The sequence below is a fragment of the Phacochoerus africanus genome, chromosome 15, assembly GCF_016906955.1.
Source record: "Phacochoerus africanus isolate WHEZ1 chromosome 15, ROS_Pafr_v1, whole genome shotgun sequence".
NCBI classification, from domain to species: Eukaryota; Metazoa; Chordata; class Mammalia; order Artiodactyla; family Suidae; genus Phacochoerus; species Phacochoerus africanus.
In genome coordinates this window covers 73038038-73056881 of record NC_062558.1, presented here as the reverse complement: position 1 = coordinate 73056881, position 18844 = coordinate 73038038, and the positions used below count along the sequence as shown (strand labels likewise).

The 18844-nt window shown below is 40.7% G+C and overlaps 1 protein-coding gene across 1 annotated transcript; it reads right to left on the bottom strand.

The window, feature by feature from the left end:
• Positions 1 to 1737: 1737 nt before the first annotated feature.
• Positions 1738 to 17131, bottom strand: SRGN (serglycin). The gene is made up of 3 exons (XM_047760900.1): positions 16983 to 17131; positions 5676 to 5823; positions 1738 to 2620 (listed from the first exon to the last, which is right to left on the bottom strand). Exons 1-3 carry the CDS (start codon positions 17056 to 17058, stop codon positions 2389 to 2391), a joined length of 456 nt encoding a protein of 151 aa, XP_047616856.1. The 5' UTR covers positions 17059 to 17131; the 3' UTR covers positions 1738 to 2388.
• Between the last annotated feature and the right edge of the window lie 1713 nt (positions 17132 to 18844).

Here is an 18844-nt window from a genome sequence, read left to right as displayed (position 1 = left end):
TGGATTCGTTTCCGCTGCACCAGGATGAAAACTCCAAAACAAAGTCATTTGGTGGATTTTTCAAGGTTATATAGTGTGTCCATTCTAGCATGCTCACTTCCATACACCTTTCGACCCCTTCTTCCACTGCCTGCCATGGCAGGTCTAGCAGTTCTACTTAAGAGGAGCTGTCACTTTCTCCAAGCTTCTAAGAGCCATTCTAGCAGCATGTCAACATCTTCTCCTGGGGTTCTTGTCATGGTGTTAAAACTTCCACCCCAGAAGGGTACTTCCATACTGGTGAACACTCCCTTATCCAACTTGATGTTTTGCCTCCATCCCTTGATCTAGCACTCTTAGAGTTAAGCCACTTAGACACTCTCTTGGTTTCTGAGGGGCATGATAGCTAAGTTCTGCAGAACCTCCACCTTTCCTCCTTAGCAGGCCCAATAGTTTCTGTTGGCTTATATTGTAACTTTGGTTACTGATCTGGTGGCTATACAGGGAGGTGGGACAGGACTTAAGGGAGTGTACATGTGGTCTTAAAGGGCAGAGGAAAGCATTAGTTTGTAAGGAGTGGGACTCTTCTATAGATTAGGAGGGTTTGAGGAAGTCTGAGGATTCAAATTCTGAATCAACCCAGAGACATTCCTACCCAGATGTCCTCATTTCTAAGGTCCAGTATTTTCCCAATCTAGGTCCTGATGTTGCATAACAGTCTTGGCTAGGTTGACAAGATTCCTGAACTCTGCTACTCTTATGGTTACATTCTGGGCCTGGGCCTTGGCTTTTCCTGCCTTTCCACTGCAGAAGAGAGTTTCTTAATATGCTGCTGAGGAGGCCCATTATTTTTCACATTTAGTCTTTAATTAATCATCCCTGGTCTTTCATTAATCATCCCCAGCAAGAGCCATCTAATACCATTGTCTTTATATTGACTACTTCCCTGTATTTCTCAGTTGCTTCATACACCACCCCTTAGTGCATTTCTTTCCACTGGTATACCATTCCCAGTTCATCATCAGTGAAAGTTTGAACAACTGATGCTCTCTTGTGCCTGTTCTGCGTCTACAGCAAGGCAGTAGGGGATCCAGCTCCAAATCCCATTTTAGCATCTGCTTTCTACCCGTCTTGGCACCAACTGTTGCAAGTTGGAGTCTCCATGGAGCAAACTCTGAGATGAAAATTAGCATGCAGAAAATTTCTAAGGGAGCTCTCAGGGGAGAGTGAAAGGAAAAAAGACTAAGAAAGAAACTGAGCTGCGAACCAGTCCCTACAAACCCTCAGCTGACTCCTCAGGGAACTCTGAATATGTGATAGCCCTGCTGAGTTGCCCCGAGTTCGAGGGAAGGGTCTGGCATTCATATGCCCATATCAACTAGGCACTGGGTGCAGACTGTGGAAAGGAGTGTGGCCTTGAACTATGTGTCTCTCTTCAGCAGAGGTTGCTTTGAACAAATCCTCAGTTCTGAAGAGGGGATCTAAATGGTGCAGCATGGGATCCATGACAATGGTGCTGACAGGCTTTTCAGAACTAAGGGAAACAGAGATGGGAATAGCCTTCAAGAAGAGGAAGTGTTTGGACAAGAATAACTCTTTAACTGTAGCTTGATTGTTTTCTTCGTCTGCTAGTTGATAGGATTTGATTCTAATTACAAAATTTGCTTTTGTTGTAAAATAATTTTACAGATATTTTGACTAGAATCTACAGACATCTGAACAAAAATAATTATTTCATAAACAAGAGAATCAAGACAGTTTAGCCTTTTGACTATACTTCTGCTTTAATAGAGTAACATTTGAAAATACACAGGTATCCAAGAAAAAAGGTAAAGCAGTATGAGGTATTGAGCGCACAACTGTGCTTTAATTTGGGTGTTAACTTTCTCATTGTGACAGCAATCACAGTTCTAAGCAAACCATATCCACTAGCTCTGAAAACACATCCAGTAGTAGTACTATAGCAATTAACTTCACACAGTGAAACATGTAAAATACCCACTCTGTACATTCATCTGTGTTTTTTCATGAGAAAGGAGGCATATTTAGATTTCACAATCAGAATCATGTTCCTGAAGACTTAGGTATGAAATAGTGCCTGTCAATTTGCTTCTCAAACTACATTTTTTAAAAACAGTATAATTTATTCTTTAAAGCAATTGTATAGGTATGAGAAAAGTCTAGTTAACTTCAGAATGATGTTGACTGTATTACAAAGGAAATGCAGGTATTTTCCAGGATAATAGAATAAAGGAGGCTTTAAGAATTGGGGGGAAAAAAGATGATGAAACTTAAACTTCTTTTTCAGATGTTTTAAATTTTCCTTTAAAGCTTTTTGTCCCCAAATTAATCACTTAACCATGGTACACAAAATATATTTCCTGGTGTCAAGGTTGGAAACCCTCTCTTTTACATAGTAAAATCATCTTCTGGTCCATCTAGACCCAAGTCCTGGTTGTCTGAGGGCAGATTTCTCTCCAGAGACCTAAAGTTGTCATAAAAAGCATTGTTTTCTTCTACTGGTTGATATTCCTGTTCGATTTCATTTAGGGAGCCACTTCCAGATCCTGCTCCAGAGCCAGAGCCTGAAAAGTCCTCAGAAAGAGGAAAGACATCATTCAAGTTCTTGGATCTTGTCATTCTGAAGTAAGATAGAAAAATGGGGGGAAAAAACACATTAAAGTTTGAGATGCACAAAGATAATCATAACAAATTTTTAGGAAATAAATGCAGCCACTTAGTTGCTCAAATTAGATGTTAAAAGCATCCCAGTTATTCCCCACTTTAAAACAAAAAATAAATTAGACCTTTCCATATATTTGTGTATATTTATTGAATCTAACTCATTGCATTTATCAATTCTACATCTCATTAAAGATTCATGTAAAATGCCAAAATTTTTTTGTCGTTTTGGGGCCACATCTGTGGCATATGGAGGTTCCCAGGCTAGGGGTCACATCAGAGCTATAACTGCTGGCCTAACTACAGCCACAGCAACACGGGATCCAAGCCGAGTCTACGATCTACACCACAGCTTACTGTGACGCTGGATCCTTAACCCAGCAAGGCTGGGAATGGAACCCATGTCCTCAGGGATACTAGTCAGGTTCGTTAACCACTGAGCCATGATGGGAACTCCCAAAATGCTAAGTTTCTTCTCACTAACATAGCAATCCTATATTTGGAATTTACTTAAGGGATCATTTATTTATAACAAAAAATACCCCATTTTAATATTTTTTTCCACTAAGGAAAGGACAAACAAGTCAGCCTATATAGATGACATTTTTTCTAATTTAAATTCTGCAAAACTTCTAATAATTTCATAGTACTTCAAAAGAGAACTTCGCTGTACCAGGCAAGCATTATATTTGCCAGCATATTAATATTCAGTTTCTTCCCCCAAATAATTGCATTCATTCAACTGGCTTCAGTGTGGTAGTTAGGAGTCCACTCAGCATTAAGAGACCAGAGCAATAGTGCTACCCATCAGTGGCAGAACAAGGCAACAAGTATCAAACAAATGTTGAATTTCACAGCCTGTTGGTCATTTTCTCCACGAAAATAATAAACCGTAGGCCGTACAATAGATCAGAGTTTCCTTCATGCATGTGTTCAATGTTTATTGAATCCTGTTCTGGGTGCCTGGAATAGAATGGGGACTTATAGGTGAGGTCCCTGCTCAAGAAGTTTATAACTTAGAGGGGAAGACAGACAAAAGTGAGTAAGTAAATTAGGAAAATATTAGATGGGGCTAAATGCCATGCAGAGAAACAAAGTGGACTAACACAGTAGAGAGTGACCTGGTGGCTAGCTTAGGCTGTGCAGTAGGGAAAAGGAATCAGAGCTGGAAGCAGATTTGACAGTTTCTCTCTCTCTCTCTCTCTCTCTCTCTCTCTCTCTCTCTCTCTCTCTCTCTCTCTCTCTTCTCTCTCTCTCTCTCCTCCCCCCCCCCCCTCCTCTCTCCCCCTCTCTCTCCCATCTCTCTCTCTCTCCTCTCTCTCTCTCACTCACTCTCTCACTTTCTCACTCACACACACACACAGTATTAAAAGCCATGGAACAGGATAAAGTCACCCAAAGGAAGCATGTAGATACAGAAGCAGCCTAGAACAGAGCCAGGACCGCAACAACATATTAAATATTGATCAGAGTTGGTCAGAGGAAAAAGAACAGCCAGGGAAGTAGAAGAAAATGCAAAATAAGATGGGGCCATGGACGCCCAGAGAAAAAAAGTGTTTCAAAAGATAGGGGTCTGGAGTTCCCGTCGTGGCGCAGTGGTTAACGAATCCGACTAGGAACCATGAGGTTGCGGGTTCGGTCCCTGCCCTTGCCAGTGGGTTAACGATCCAGCGTTGCCATGAGCTGTGGTGTAGGTTGCAGACGCGGCTCGGATCCTGCGTTGCTGTGGCTCTGGCGTAGGCCGGTGACTACAGCTCCGATTCAACCCCTAGCCTGGGAACCTCCATATGCCGCGGGAGCGGCCCAAGAAATAGCAACAACAACAACAAGACAAAAGACAAAAAAAAAAAAAAGATAGGGGTCAACTGTTTTTGGAAGCAATCGAGAAATCAGGTATGCTAAACAAAGGGAACTAAACAGCAGATGGGTCACCCAGGAGTAATTGTGATCTTAGCAAGCACCCTGGGTGAAAGGTAGAACCAGAAGCAGTGAGGAGAAGGAGGGGGGGACAGTAAGAATCTGCAACTTGCAGCTGTAGCTCCAATTCAACCCCTAGCCGGGAACATCCATGTGTCGCAGGTGCAGCCATTAAAGAAAAAAAAAAAGAGAGAGACTTGGCTTTCTTTAGTATGAGTCATGGCCATTTCATTTTCCTTTCCCTAATTTCTTCTTTTATTTAACCACCATTATCTGATTCCAGAACATTTTTATCACCCCTCAAAAATCCCGTATCTAATAGTATTGTCTTTACTCCTCCCTCCCCCACAGCCCTGGCAACCACTAATCTATTTTTAGTCTCTATGGATCTGCCTCTTCTGGACATTTCATATAAATGGAATCATACAATATGTGTTTTTTGATGTGAGTCTTGTTTCCTTCACTTTGGATAATGTTTTCAGGATTCATCCATGTTGTAGCATTTGTCAATACTTCCTTTCTTACGGCCAAAAAAATACTCCACTTGAGGGGTATACCACATTTTTGTCCATTCAAGCAATAGACTCCTTTTGGATTTTATTCTATAACGTGCTCTATTTACATTAATAAAATACTGTTCAATCATATTCAATACTTATCGGTGAAAAGTATTGAATTTTTGTTTCTGCCACAAGAAAAAGTGTAGATAAATCATATATCCTTTTGCATCTCATATACCAGTAAATACAGTACAGTTTTAGATAAACAAGGTCCTACCATATAGCACCGGCAACTATATCCAATCTCCTGGGATAGACCATGATGGAAAAGAATATGGAGAAAGAATATATGTATATATTTATGACTGAGTCACTTTGCTGTGCGGCAGAAAGTGGAACAGCATTGTAAATCAACTATACAAAAAATAAAAATAAATTTTAAAAATACAACACAGTTTTACCCTGTACCCTTTACTGTGCAGTGAAACCCAAACCATGGAAGCAAGAATTTGTAGAAAAACACTCAGGGTAGCCCACCCCACCTCCATGCCGAGATCTCAGCAAAGACTGGTGAAAGTAAAATCAAAAACCACTTACGAAAAAGGGTCAGTCCTTGGAGGTAGGATTCTGTTGGATTCACCTGGAAGTAGGTCAAACACTGGTCCCTTTTCATCAATGCAGTTTGGAGAATCACTGTCAGGACTGCAGCGAATCCACTGGTACCTGGCTTTCCGCACAGGAGAACCTGCCCAAACAAGGAAACCACGTGGTCAATAATTACCTCTTACAGAGCTTTGATCATTCTATCCCTAAGAAAATTTTAATTAAATAAGTTCTAAATTTGGTAGGTAAGGTGTGAACAGGTTTTATGACCATTCCTGTAGCAGGTTCACCCATTATTTGCCAGCTTTTTATCTACACCATTTGTCCTTCTCACAGCTCAAGCACCCCATGTCAAGTAGCCTAGCGTTTGAAGTTAGAATAGGCTCTGGCAATTAGCTGCCTGGAATGAAGTTGCAGCTCAGCTGCTGGTGAGCTGTGAAACTTTCACTTCCTCAAGGCTCCACCAGAAAACCAAGCTACTAAGAGTAGCTTTGTACTCTTTGATAAGCTGGTCACAAAAATTAAATGAGGACGTGCATGTTAAATGTAAAGACTTTAACATAGTGCCAGGCACACAGTAAACATTTCATAATATTAACCATTATTATCTTTGTACTGTTATTTCCATTTCATCCAAAGAAGACTGAGGCCGTGTAGGTGCAAAGTAGAGGATCTAGGATTCAATTTGACCACATCTGACCCCAAAGTCTGCCTCTTCTGCTGGCGATAAGTCCAGTCATGTTCAGAAAGGTTAAGGAGTACACCAAGTAGTACCCAAGATGTTACAGAGCCCTGGGGCTGTAGGGCTTTATGGTGTCCTTGGGAATGAAGAGTAGATAACGACTTGACCACTTTCTTTGTCCTCAGATCTAGGCAGCAATTTCAAAAGAACAAGCTTCCTCTCTTCACAGAAGCTGGTCTGTCACAGCCTCTTTTGAGTTTAATTTCTATGCAAAAGTCTCCATATCTTGTGTTGAGAACTCATATAGGAGATCCCTTATTAATTCATGAAATAAATTCTTCATTCTTCATTTTAGCAAGGATGGAGGCCTGGTGGTGCAAAATACTTCACCACCCTTCCAAAGATCACCTCCTCACCACCTGAAGTATGTACTTGACTCACACAAGTGAAACTAATAATCACCTAACAAGAAGGGGCACATCTGAAATTCCTGAAAAGCAGGAAAGATGATTTTAGAGCCCAGCCCATTATTGTCCTGTATAGATTGAAATGCAAAAGGTAACAACTAAGAACACAAAATATAATAAAATGAAAATCAGTGTTGTGGGCAATCACTGCAACTTTTTTTCCAAGAGTAAAAGACTGGAAAATTAAATGTTAATTAAGGCACAGTCTGCAGTACTATATAGCTATTAAAGGAATGAGGCAGGTGTCTAGGTACTAATACAAAATACTCTCCAAGGGGTATATATATATATATATTGTTTTGTTTCGTTTTTTGTCTTTTTAGGGCCGCATCCATGGCACATGGAGGTTCCCAGGTGAGGAGTCAAATTGGAGCTACAGCTGCCAGCTTACACCACAGCCACAGCAACACCAGATCTGAGCCTCATCTGCAACCTACACCACAGCTCATGGCAACACCAAATCCTTAATCCACTGAGCAAGGCTAGGGATCGAACCTGCATCCTCAGGGACACTAGTCAGATTCATTTCTGCTGAGCCACGATGGGAACTCCTCCAAGGTGTGTAATTAAGTTGAAAAAAGTAAAGAACAAACACTATGCCTTGTGTGTTACCATTTGTGTGTATTTGCGTTTCTAAGAGTATATTTACATATATGCTTACATGCACAGAACACCCTGAAAAAATACACAACAAACTGATCATCTTTGTGGAGGAAATTGGTGGCTGGAAGACAGTGAAAGGAAAGATGCTGACTTTTCACTGCATATCCTTTTTTTAAAAAAATTATTTTTATTTTTTCCATTATAGTTGGTTTACAGTGTTCTGTTAATGCACATCCTTTTGAACCTTTAGGTTTTTGAGCCCTATGTATGCATTATCTATTCAAAATTCATTGTTTTAATTTTTAACAGCTTTATTAAAATGGACTTGACATACAACAAGCTGTGCATATTTAAAGCATACAATTTAATGTTTTTGACATATGGATACACCATGGATCCATCACCCCAGTCAAGGGCAGGAACATACCCAATACCCCCCAGAGTTTCCTTGTGTCCTTTGTGATCCTCTGCTTTTCCCTCCCTCCTCCTGACTCCCCTCAACCTCCTGCCAGCCATCAGTCTGCTTTCTGTCATTAAAAGTAGTTTGCATTTTCTAGAATTTTATGTAACTGGACTCATACAGCAACTTGTCAAGGGTTTCCTGACTTTAACTCAAGGTCTAGAGAGGTCTCTCCCTTTTATAGTATTCTCTTCTAGAAATGGAGAGTCTACTTGAATATTTATTACATCTAGATTGCTTTTGTCATGATCGTCAATGACATTTGCGTTAGAAAAGGAATGTGTGTTCGTTATAGCAACTTTTAGTGGAGTTCCTGCAGTAGCACAGTGGGTTAAGGATGTGGTGTTGTCTGTGGTACCACAGGTTTGATCGCCAGCCCAGCACAGTGGGTTAAGGATCTAGCATTGCTGCAGCTATGCCATAGGTCAGATTCAATCCAGGCCCAGGAGCTTCCATATGTTGAGGTGTGGCAAAAGAAAGAGAGGAAAAAAGAAAGAAAAATTTGAAAAATGTTGCAAACAAAAGAAAAGTTACTCCTAATCTCATTACCCAACCCCCTCAGAGACCATGAATTTTAGAGTTGCTTTTTTCCCCCTTTAGGTACGTGGGTTTCTAGGAGAGTATGCACAAATTGTGTCCTGTTCTCAACTATAAGAGGTTGAAAAGTAGAACCTCTACTGAAGTCAAGTTCATGTTACATCTCAATGGGATGGCCAAGGACTTTGTTCTTAAAAGATTGCAGAACTGGAGTTCCCGTCATGGCGCAGTGGTTAACGAATCCGACTAGGAACCATGAGGTTGCGGGTTCGGTCCCTGCCCTTGCTCAGTGGGTTAACGATCCGGCGTTGCGGTGAGCTGTGGTGTAGGTTGCAGACGCGGCTCGGATCCCGCGTTGCTGTGGCTCTGGCATAGGCCGGTGGCTGCAGCTCCGATTCAACCCCTAGATTGGGAACCTCCATATGCCACGGGAGCGGCCCAAGAAATAGCAAAAAGACAAAAAAAAAAAAAAAGATTGCAGAACCACAGCGCTTTTTCTAAATGTCCTCTTTCCTCATGACTCTGGTGTGTCTATTTATACCTGTCTTTGTCCTAGCTAATATTTCTGATTAATTATTTATAAAATTTTATAAATACAACATTCCCAAGATATTACATCGATACTCATTATATATAGAAAGAGAATGTAATATATAAATAATACACAATGCTGTTCACTTTAGACTTATTTAAAATGGGGAAACAGGAAATAACTAATGAAACAATAGAAAACACTCAGGTAGGCGTTTCCGTCGTGGCTCAGTGGTTAACAAATTTGACTACGAACCATGGGGTTGTGGGTTCGATCCCTGGCCTTGATCAATGGGTTAAGGATTTGGCATTGCTGTGAGCTGTGGTGTAGGTCACAGACATGGCTTAGATCCTGCGTTGCTGTGGCTCTGGCGTAGTCCTGCAGCTACAGCTGGGATTAGACCCCTAGCCTGGGAACCTCCATATGCCGCAGGTGCAGCCCTAGAAGAGACAAAAAGACAAAAAAAAAACTTAGGTAAATTTTGGGGCATTCATATGAAAGAATATTAACCAAATGGGCAAAATGTAATTATGGAAAAGACTAGCATCATAGGAAAAATCTATATATCTATCTAGATATATACATATATATATTTTGCTACACCTGTGGCATGTGGAAGTTCCTGGGCCAGGGATTGAACCCGCACCATAGTGGCCACCTCAGCCACTGCAGTGACCACAGCAGATCTCACTATGCCCCAAGGGAAATCCAGGAAAATCTTTATTTTTAAATGAGTGGGGGAAAAAAAGAAGAATATCACTCTGTGCAGAATAGTTGTTAATGAAACTACATAAATAGATACTGGGGGGAAGTGGGAGGAAACATAAAAATAACTATAGTGGTAGACTGGTGATTCTTTTTTCACTTTCTTTTCTAAATTGCTGTAATAAACAGTATCCTTTTAAAAAAATTTTGGGGGGGGGTTTTGTTTTTTTTTTTTTTGCCATTTCTTGGGCCGTTCCTGCAGCATATGGAGGTTCCCGGGCTAGGGGTCGAATCGGAGCTGTAGCTGCCAGCCTACGCCAGAGGCACAGCAACGCAGGATCTGAGCCGCGTCTGCGACCTACACCACAGCTCACGGCAACTCTGGAACCTTGACTCACTGAGCAAGGGCAGGGATCGAACCCGCAACCTCATGGTTCCTAGTCGGATTCGTTAACCATTGCGCCACAACGGGAACTCCCAGAACTGCTATTCTAATACAATCTTCCCCATAGTTCCTCGATACAGTTTTCAGGTTCTGGTCTGGGACGCTAGTCATCTGCAACAAGTTAGCTCTGGCACTGCTAGGAGGCTGGAGGTAAGGCAGCAAGATGACATCATGGTGTCTGCCCCTTACAAGCTATGTAATCTTGACCATCTTATCTTCCCTGTACCTCGATTTCCTCATCCAGAAAATGGCAACAGTAATAGATCTAATAATGAGATAAAAATGTTAAGTTCTTAGAATAGTGCCTAGCACCACCACCAGAGCTCTTTAAATGCTAGCTTCTCTGATGAGGACTGTCTCTGATCGTGAACAGCTTGTACAGAGATCAAATTCAAATTCTGGTTGTACCATTTAGTACCTCTCTGATTCTCAATTTCTCATCTTTAAAATGCAAGTAATAGTATCCCTAAGAGTTCCTGTTTAAACGAGATAAAAGTTTGTGAAACATCTAACACAAGCCTTTGGATATGCTATATATTTAATATTTTTTAGCTTTCTCCTCTGATTCTTTTCCCCAGGATGCATAAGTTTGGCATCTGATGAATTGCTACTTAGAAGCCTCTTCGTGTTAAATCGGATCCAAAAAAAAAAAAAAAAAAAATCCAACATCTTCTCCAGTAGAGGGCGCTATCTTCACACCCTATGCCATCTAGACCAGCACTGTCCAATAGAAACATAAGAGGAACAATACCTTCATAGGGAATTTTCAGTGTTGTAACAGCCATATTTTAAAAAGTAAAACAAACAAAAAAACAAGTGATACTATTTTATTTATTGGTTGATTGATTGATTGCTGTTTAGGGCTGCACTTGTGGTATATGGAAGTTCCCATGCTAGGGGTAGAATAGGAGCTGCAGCTGCCTGCCTATGCAACACAGAATCCCAGCGGCATCTGCGACCTACACCACAGCTCATGGCAACACCAGATCCTTAACCCACTGAGCAAGGCCAGGAATGGAACCTGCAACCTCATGGATACTAGTTGGGTTCATTACCACTGAGCCACAATGGGAACTCCCATTGATGTGTACTTTAGATGGGTGGATTTATGGTATGTGACTCTATCTCAGTAAAGCTGTTCCAAAATTTATAAGGACATCTGGAATTCCAGCTGTGGCCCAAGGGGACCAGCATTATCTTTGCAGCACGAGGACTCAGCGTTTGATCCCCACCCAGGCACAGTGGGTTAAAGGATCCAGCATTGCTACAGCTACAGCTGGGATATGATCCCTGGCCTGGGAACTCTGTATGCTGCAGGGTGCCTCCACCCCCAGCAAAAAAAATTACGATTTTTTTTTTTGCTTTGTTTTTTCAGGGCTGCACCTGAGGTATATGGAGGTTCCCAGGCTAGAGATCAAATTGGAGCTGTAGCCACCAGCCTATGCCACAGCCACAGCCACAGCAACGTGGGATCTGGCACTACACCACAGCTCAAGGCAACGCTGGATCCTTAACCCACTGAGTGAGGCCAGGGATCGAACCTGCATCCTTATGGATGCTAGTCAGATTCTTTTTTTTCTGAGCCACAAGGGGAACTCCAAGATTACAAAATTTACAAAGAAATCAACCGTAGATGTCCATCTCTCCTCAAAAAATGTGTATCTCATTTGGGACTGATTACTTAATTTCATTTTTTTAATTTCATTTTTTTTTGCTATGCAATATATCTGTATTATTTTATATGGAGTGGTTTCTACCTCTTTTTTTCCTTTTTTTGTATTGTAATTTATTTTAAAAGGTTTCATTGCTATGTATTTCACATAGCACACAACTCTCTTCTAACAGGGAAAATTTAGTGGTTTTTAGCATATTCATATGTATGTACTATTATCACCACAGATTTATTTTTTTTGCCCCTTTAGTTTTTAAAATTACTTAATGAATTTTATTACATTTATAGGTGCACAACAATCATCACAACCAAATTTTATAACATTTCGATCCCAAACACTCTGTACATCCCCCACCCCCCAACCTGTCTCATTTGGAACCATAAGTTGTTCAAAGACTGTATCACCACAAATTTAGAACAGTTTTATCATCACAGTGAAATCCCCTATCCTTATCTATCCAGCTCCTGTATGCTATGCTTCTTATTCCTTAGGTAACCATTAATCGATGTACTTTTGTGTCTATATTTTTGGCCATGTTGGACATTTCATATAAATAGAATAATATTTTTTAAAAATATAGTTGACCTACAACACCAGGTACATGACATAGGATCCTATATTGCTATACATTATAAAATGATCAACACAGACTGATGATTTTAAATCTTTAAAATAAAGAATGTGGTTACAGACACAGAGTTCCTGACATATTTATTCAAGGGTGTTGGCAGAGTATGAAAATTCAACAGTTCCAGCCGCCGATGTGTGGGCGTATCTTGATTCTATCTTGCTTGAGAGAAATGTCTTAGGATTACCGTAATTTAAAAAATAAAAGGGAGTATGCTCATAAAGAGAAAAATTACCTTCCTAAGAGCCCCCCACCCCCACCCCATTACAGATCTGCTGGTTAATTTTGTGGTGGATTCAAGGGAGAAGAAGAATGGTTTTTATTTAGAATCACTTCCTTCACTGCCCACCCCCACTGCTTTTCTCTCAGTCTCTGCCCCTTTTTCGCTCACACAGTTACTAGTCCTTCTTTAGCAAACTATTTTCTATGAATAAACATTACCAGAGCAAATTTACCCCAGTAATCTATCTTTTCATATTATAGTATCAGTTTTTCCCCAACATCATATCAGTTTGCTAATTTCCTATTTTTAACAGAGACACTTTAAGTGTTAGAAAAATTAAGCAGAAACTTAAGTTTTCCTGGTGGGGTAGGAGGAAAACTATTTTGATTTAACATTTGATAGCATTCAAACAGACGTTACCATGAAGTTGGAGCTGCTTCCTACCTGCCAATCAATTCCACAAGACAAATAAATTCCCCTACCTTTGGGTGGTTTGACAAGCTATAAAAAGCTCCAAGTTTACTTTCAATTTCTCCCTCTCTGTCCCTCAACTCAGTGGTTTTTATAGCAAGGGCTATAGTCAAAGCAAGGTTATTTGCTTTAAATAGAGAATCTCTAATCTACCTAGAATACAGCTTAATTCCCACAGCAAGTTAACTTTGATTTGAAATCGAATGAGCAGCCCTACCATTAATTAGTTGTAATGGGCCTTGGGCACGTCTCATAAATTTTTCGCAAGAGGTTTATGTAAAGAGCAAATGAGATGAGGAATTAAGATCTAGTTTTCTCCTCTATAAATTGGTGTTAAGTCCTTCTCACAGGGAATATGACAAGAATGGATCATTACCAGAGAATGGATGTGAAATGACTTTACAATCAAACAGCAGTGCACACACGTGGAATCAATATCATGGTTGTGCTCTCAGAGGCAGTGTAGAGTGGACCTGTGGCCTGGCAATGACCACTGCCCCTTGGCCACACCTGCTCATGGGTTTTCCATTTTTCCTCTTTATGAGCATCTTTGAAAAAGAGAGGCAATAAAAGAGTTTGGGATTCACAGGCCTCACCAATAACCCCCTGGAGCTCTACATTCAATTGATTAAATGCCGTCTGTTCTCTCTCTCCAGGTCCCTCACACACACATTGCCAGACTTCCCTCTCTTTGGACTTGGTAGATAGGCTTTTACACCATGTCTTTACTTGGGTTTGATTTATAGTCATTGATGTGAGCTGAATTGTGTCCCCCACCCCCCAGTTCAATGTATTGAAGTCCTAACCCCTAGTGCCTCAGAATGGAACTGTATTTGGAGATGGGGCCTTAAGAGGTAACTGAGATAAAATGAGGTCATATGGATGAGCCCTAATCTAATATGGCTCGTGTCCTGGACACAGACAAATACAGAGGAAGGACCATGTGAAGACAGAGAGAAGACAGCCACCTACAAGCCAAGGAGAGAAGCTTCAGAATGAAACCGGCCTTGCCGACACCTTGATCTTGGACTTGTAGCCTCCAGAACTGTGAGGAAGTAAATTCCTGTCGTTTAAGCCACACAGTCTATGGTACTTTGTTATGGCAGCCCTAGCAAACTAATGCAGTAATCTAAGATATTTTGTTTTGGTAAAAGCAAGCCAGAGCAAGTCTAGTGGATTAGATCAGTCAAATCAATGGGTTAAGAAAAAAAAAATTTTATGTGGGGGAAGAACGCCATGGAATTATATCTTGCATCACATGGAAATATGGTGAAATAGTGGCCTCTTTGCATTGCAGTCTTGAGCTGCTGTCACTCCCACATGCAGCCACGGGTGGTCATATGTTTCCCTTCTTACTCAGACATAGCCACAAACCCTTAATTCCCATACAAACTTCGCTTCTCCTTTGGAAACACCCTAGTTTTTCAGCCCATTCATTCTCTCTTTTTTGGTTCCCTTTCCACCAAAGAGCTGAATCTGCTCAGTGATGACATAAATGCTAGTTCTTTATACAGTTTTATATGGTGTCTTTACTACTTTCTTTTTTGTTTGTTCATTTGTTTTTTAGGGCTGCACCTGTGGCATATGTCAGTTCCCAGGTTAGGGGTCAAATTGGAGCTGTAGCTGCCGGCCTATGCTACAGCCACAGCAACTCAGGATCCAAGCCACAGCTCAGGGCAATACTGGATCCTTCACTCACTGAGCGAGACCAGGGATCGAACCCCCATCCTCATGGATACTAGCCAGATTTGTTTCCACCGTGCCACAACAGGAACTTCCTGGTTTCTTCACTACTTTCTAAGGAATACCTGCCACATAAAGAACATTTTTGTTTTAATTTTACTTTTCCGTATTGAATCTTAGTGGGGAATTAAACATTTCTGTGAAATTTTGAAGATGTAAAAACTCATAACTTGGAGTTCCCATTGTGGCTCAGTGGTTAACGAACCCACCCAGTATCCATGAGGATGTGGGTTTGATCCCTGGCCTCAGTGGGTTAAGAATCCCGCATTGCCATGAACTGTGGTGTACGTCGAAGATGTGGCTCGGATCTGGCATTGCTGTGGCTGTGGTGTAGTTCTGCAGTTACAGCTCCAGTTGGACCCCTAGCCTGGGAACCTCCATATGCCGTGGGTGCGGCCCTAAAAAGACAAACAAAAAAAAAGACTCACGGTCAGGGTAGGCCCAGCACCAAGTGGTCACTCAAGTCTGTGCTACAAACATGGACCTCACTGCCTGGATCTTATCAGAAGACATTAGGGAATTATTTCATTAAGCTGAAGATTTTCTCTAAAAGATCCAAGTAAAGCTTATTCCTTACAATCAACAATTTTTGATATTTTAAAAATAGATTAAAAGTTTCAGCAACATACCTTGCTGGTTTTTTTCTTCGGTGATTACACAACAAGAAGAAAGTGATTTTATACATTTCCAATACATAATGAATGTATCTGAGATCATCTGTACAATTTCATTTCCACCAGAAGTAAAAACAAGAAAACTAAGAAGTCACTTCGAAGAAAAAAATCCAGCTCATGTGTGTAATTATGACTCAATATTTCCTTTACGAGTTGGAGGAACTTAATGTTTTTCTACTATGAGTTCTCCCATCTCTTTATCAGGCTGTGATTTTCTGCCTTATTCAGACGTGATCCTTTATTTACCAAAGGAGAAGAAATTGTATTTTTCTTACAAATTTATCATTTTCATTTTCTTAGTCATTAAAGGTTTTAAGTTGTTTCATTCTTACTAAACAACCCTGAATGATAAAGAAACCTATCAAGAAATTTCCAAATGTGATGTTTCTCTGAGCAACAGCACAATTATTAAAATTCTTTGGCCTCTCTTTGAAATCTGAGAGGGTTTGCATTAACAATGTCTAACCATAATTGAATTGTCACTAAGAACAAAGTTTAAAAAAGAAGAAAAAATACAAAAATTTACTCTGATTTCAAAAATAGCATCTCCCAGTGTCAGGGTGATTACAAAAATTTTGTTATATGTTAAAATTAGGGATCTATGTGGACACCTAGGGGTAGGTAATTTTCTATATTCCTTTTTTAAAAAAAATTTCTGGCTAGTTTTGCATATTCTTTCAGATAACATTATTTTATTTATTTATTTACTTTGGTCTTTTTGTCTCTTTAGGACCACACCTGCGGCATATGGAGGTTCACAGGCTAGGGGTCCAATCGGAGCGGTAGCCATCAGCCTACACCAGAGTCACAGCAACATCAGATCCAAGCTGTGTCTGGGACCTACACCACAGCTCACGGCAGTGCCAGATCCTTATCCCACTGAGCAAGGCTAGGGATCGAACCCACGTCCTCATGGATGCTAGTTGGGTTCGTTAATCGCTGAGCCACAATGGAACTCCAATTTTCTATATTCCTTTCTTGAGCTTTATTTATTTATTTATTTTTGGCCATGGCATGTAGTGGCTTGATATGGGATCTCAGTTCCCAGACCAGGGGTTGAACCCGGGCCGCAGTGGTGAAAGCGCCAAATCCTGACCATTCGATGACCAGGGAACTCCCTCTTGATCTTTTAAAAAAAGTTTTTTAAAATTTATAAACCATACATTTCATCCAAAATAAAATTGTACATTTCAATCATTATAAGAACTTATAAGGCTGCACCTGCCTCAGAGTTTAAATTTTTTTTTTTTTTTTTTTGGTAGCAAACTTAACAAAACTCAGTCAGCGACCCTAAATCATTTTTTTCTTTCTTTCTTTTTCTTTCTTTCTTTCTTTTTTGAGGGAGGCACCACTTTCCCAAATAGAATACATTCTGTACCTTAAAATTAATATAATCATTTGTGTGGACCCTGGGCCTTATAAGGAAAATTACAAAGGGACAAGATACCTGGGTCTTACCTTGAATTGAAGAATCCAAAATCAGGATAATGGCTAGAGCCAGGACAAGCCCACTGCACCGGAAGAGCACCTGCATCGTGACAGGCTCACTTTGGCTCCACCGCCTGCACACCAACCTTACAAAAGGAAAATGTAGCCGGGTGCTCTCTGTCCCTTTTAGAAAAGGTTCCAAAACCTCAAACCCTGCCCAGAACACACGTCACAATTTCCTGAACAAATAGAGATCCACATCAAACCCCAGAAAGATTTAGACAAAAAAAAAAGGGCAGCAAAATAACTATTCATACCCATTATGAAACTGCCCTGGACTCTCCCCAGGTCCGCTTTTTCAAAAGTTTTGTTGTTTGCCACTGGCCGGTTACAATTTTTTTTCCCCCTGCTAAACAGAATCAGCATAAAGGACAGTTTGTTTTTTCTTTCTTCAGGTAACCATCTAAACAAGAGATTGCTGACATTAAGGGGCCTCTGCCCAGTTGATGAAGTAAGGAGGCTAGATGCTGCTTTTTCACCACTGAGACCATTCTACATAATATGTTCTTGATTTTCTTTTTTGTTGGCAATAGCAGAAGTCACTGAGCCATGCTCAAAAAGTGAAACTTCAAAGCTGGGTTCTAATCTACAAGAAAGTGTTGTTGGATCTCAGATAACCAGTTTCTTCTTAGAGGACTCAGTTTCTCCCATTAGATCATCAGCTCTCCCTCTAATTCAAAATCTAGTGAAGATTTTCAGTTGCAAAGAACTGGATAAAACAGAAAAATGATTGTGCAGTCCTCTGCTCCTTCACACCAAGTATTTCTTATGATTTGATTCCATTTATACTTTTTTTTTTTTCCTCCTGGTAAAACTTTTCAACTTGACTTTGGCGTCCTCTGGCCTTTAATAAGCTAGAAGTCAGAAACAGGGAGAGGTTTTCCTGTCAGTGGGCTGCAGACTTCAGAAAACATACAAACCACTGCCCTCTGTAAATAAAGGAATAGCGTTTCCCCATCTCCTGGGGATCGTGTGCTGAAGACCGAGGGTCACAAAGCACAGGCTCCATATTTAAGCCACATAATAAACACAACAGATTATCACACCCCTTTACCCTTGGGGCACACACTTTTTCCTTACTTCCACCCTCTCCATTGCAGCACGTCTAACCCTACAATGTCCACTTTCCATTTTCATCCTCACTCTTGCCTGTCCTTTGGCAGGAGGGAGGAGTTTCCTTTCTCTTGTTCTCTGCTTCCTGCTGGTTCCTTTACCATTTCCTGCTAAGAACGCGCCTCAGAAATTAATTGCTGAGTCGCCGTGGTGCAAGTCCACAAAGGTTTCCAAGAATGCACATTTTGACCTTCCTCAAAACCAGTTGGAAGTGTGTCCAGGGACTCTTCTGAGTGCAGTAAACAATCCGCAAACTCACAAATCCCGTGGGTTCCCCACTATGGAATACTGGTTTCAGCTGAAAATAACATCCCTCAACTTTGGTCTCTTTTAATGCTATCCTTTATTTATTTATTTATTTATTTATTTATTTATTTATTTATTTTCTTTTTAAGGCTGAACCTGCAGCATATTAAAGTTCCCAGGCTAGGAGTTGAATCAGAGCTGCAGCCTCTGGCCTACACCACAGTCACAGCAACCCATGCTGCAGCTTGCAGCAATGCTGCATCCTTAACCCACTGAGCAAGGCCAGGGATGGAACCTGCATCCTCATGGATACTAGTCAAGTTCTTAATCCACTGAGCTACAACAGGAACTCCTATCCTCCACTTTAAAACCATGGCATCAAAATAATATCCTTGTCAATAGCTTCAATAAATTCCCTGCAAAACCTCAGAGCTGATTACAGCTTGTGCTTTAAAATGGTAATTTTGGAGGCT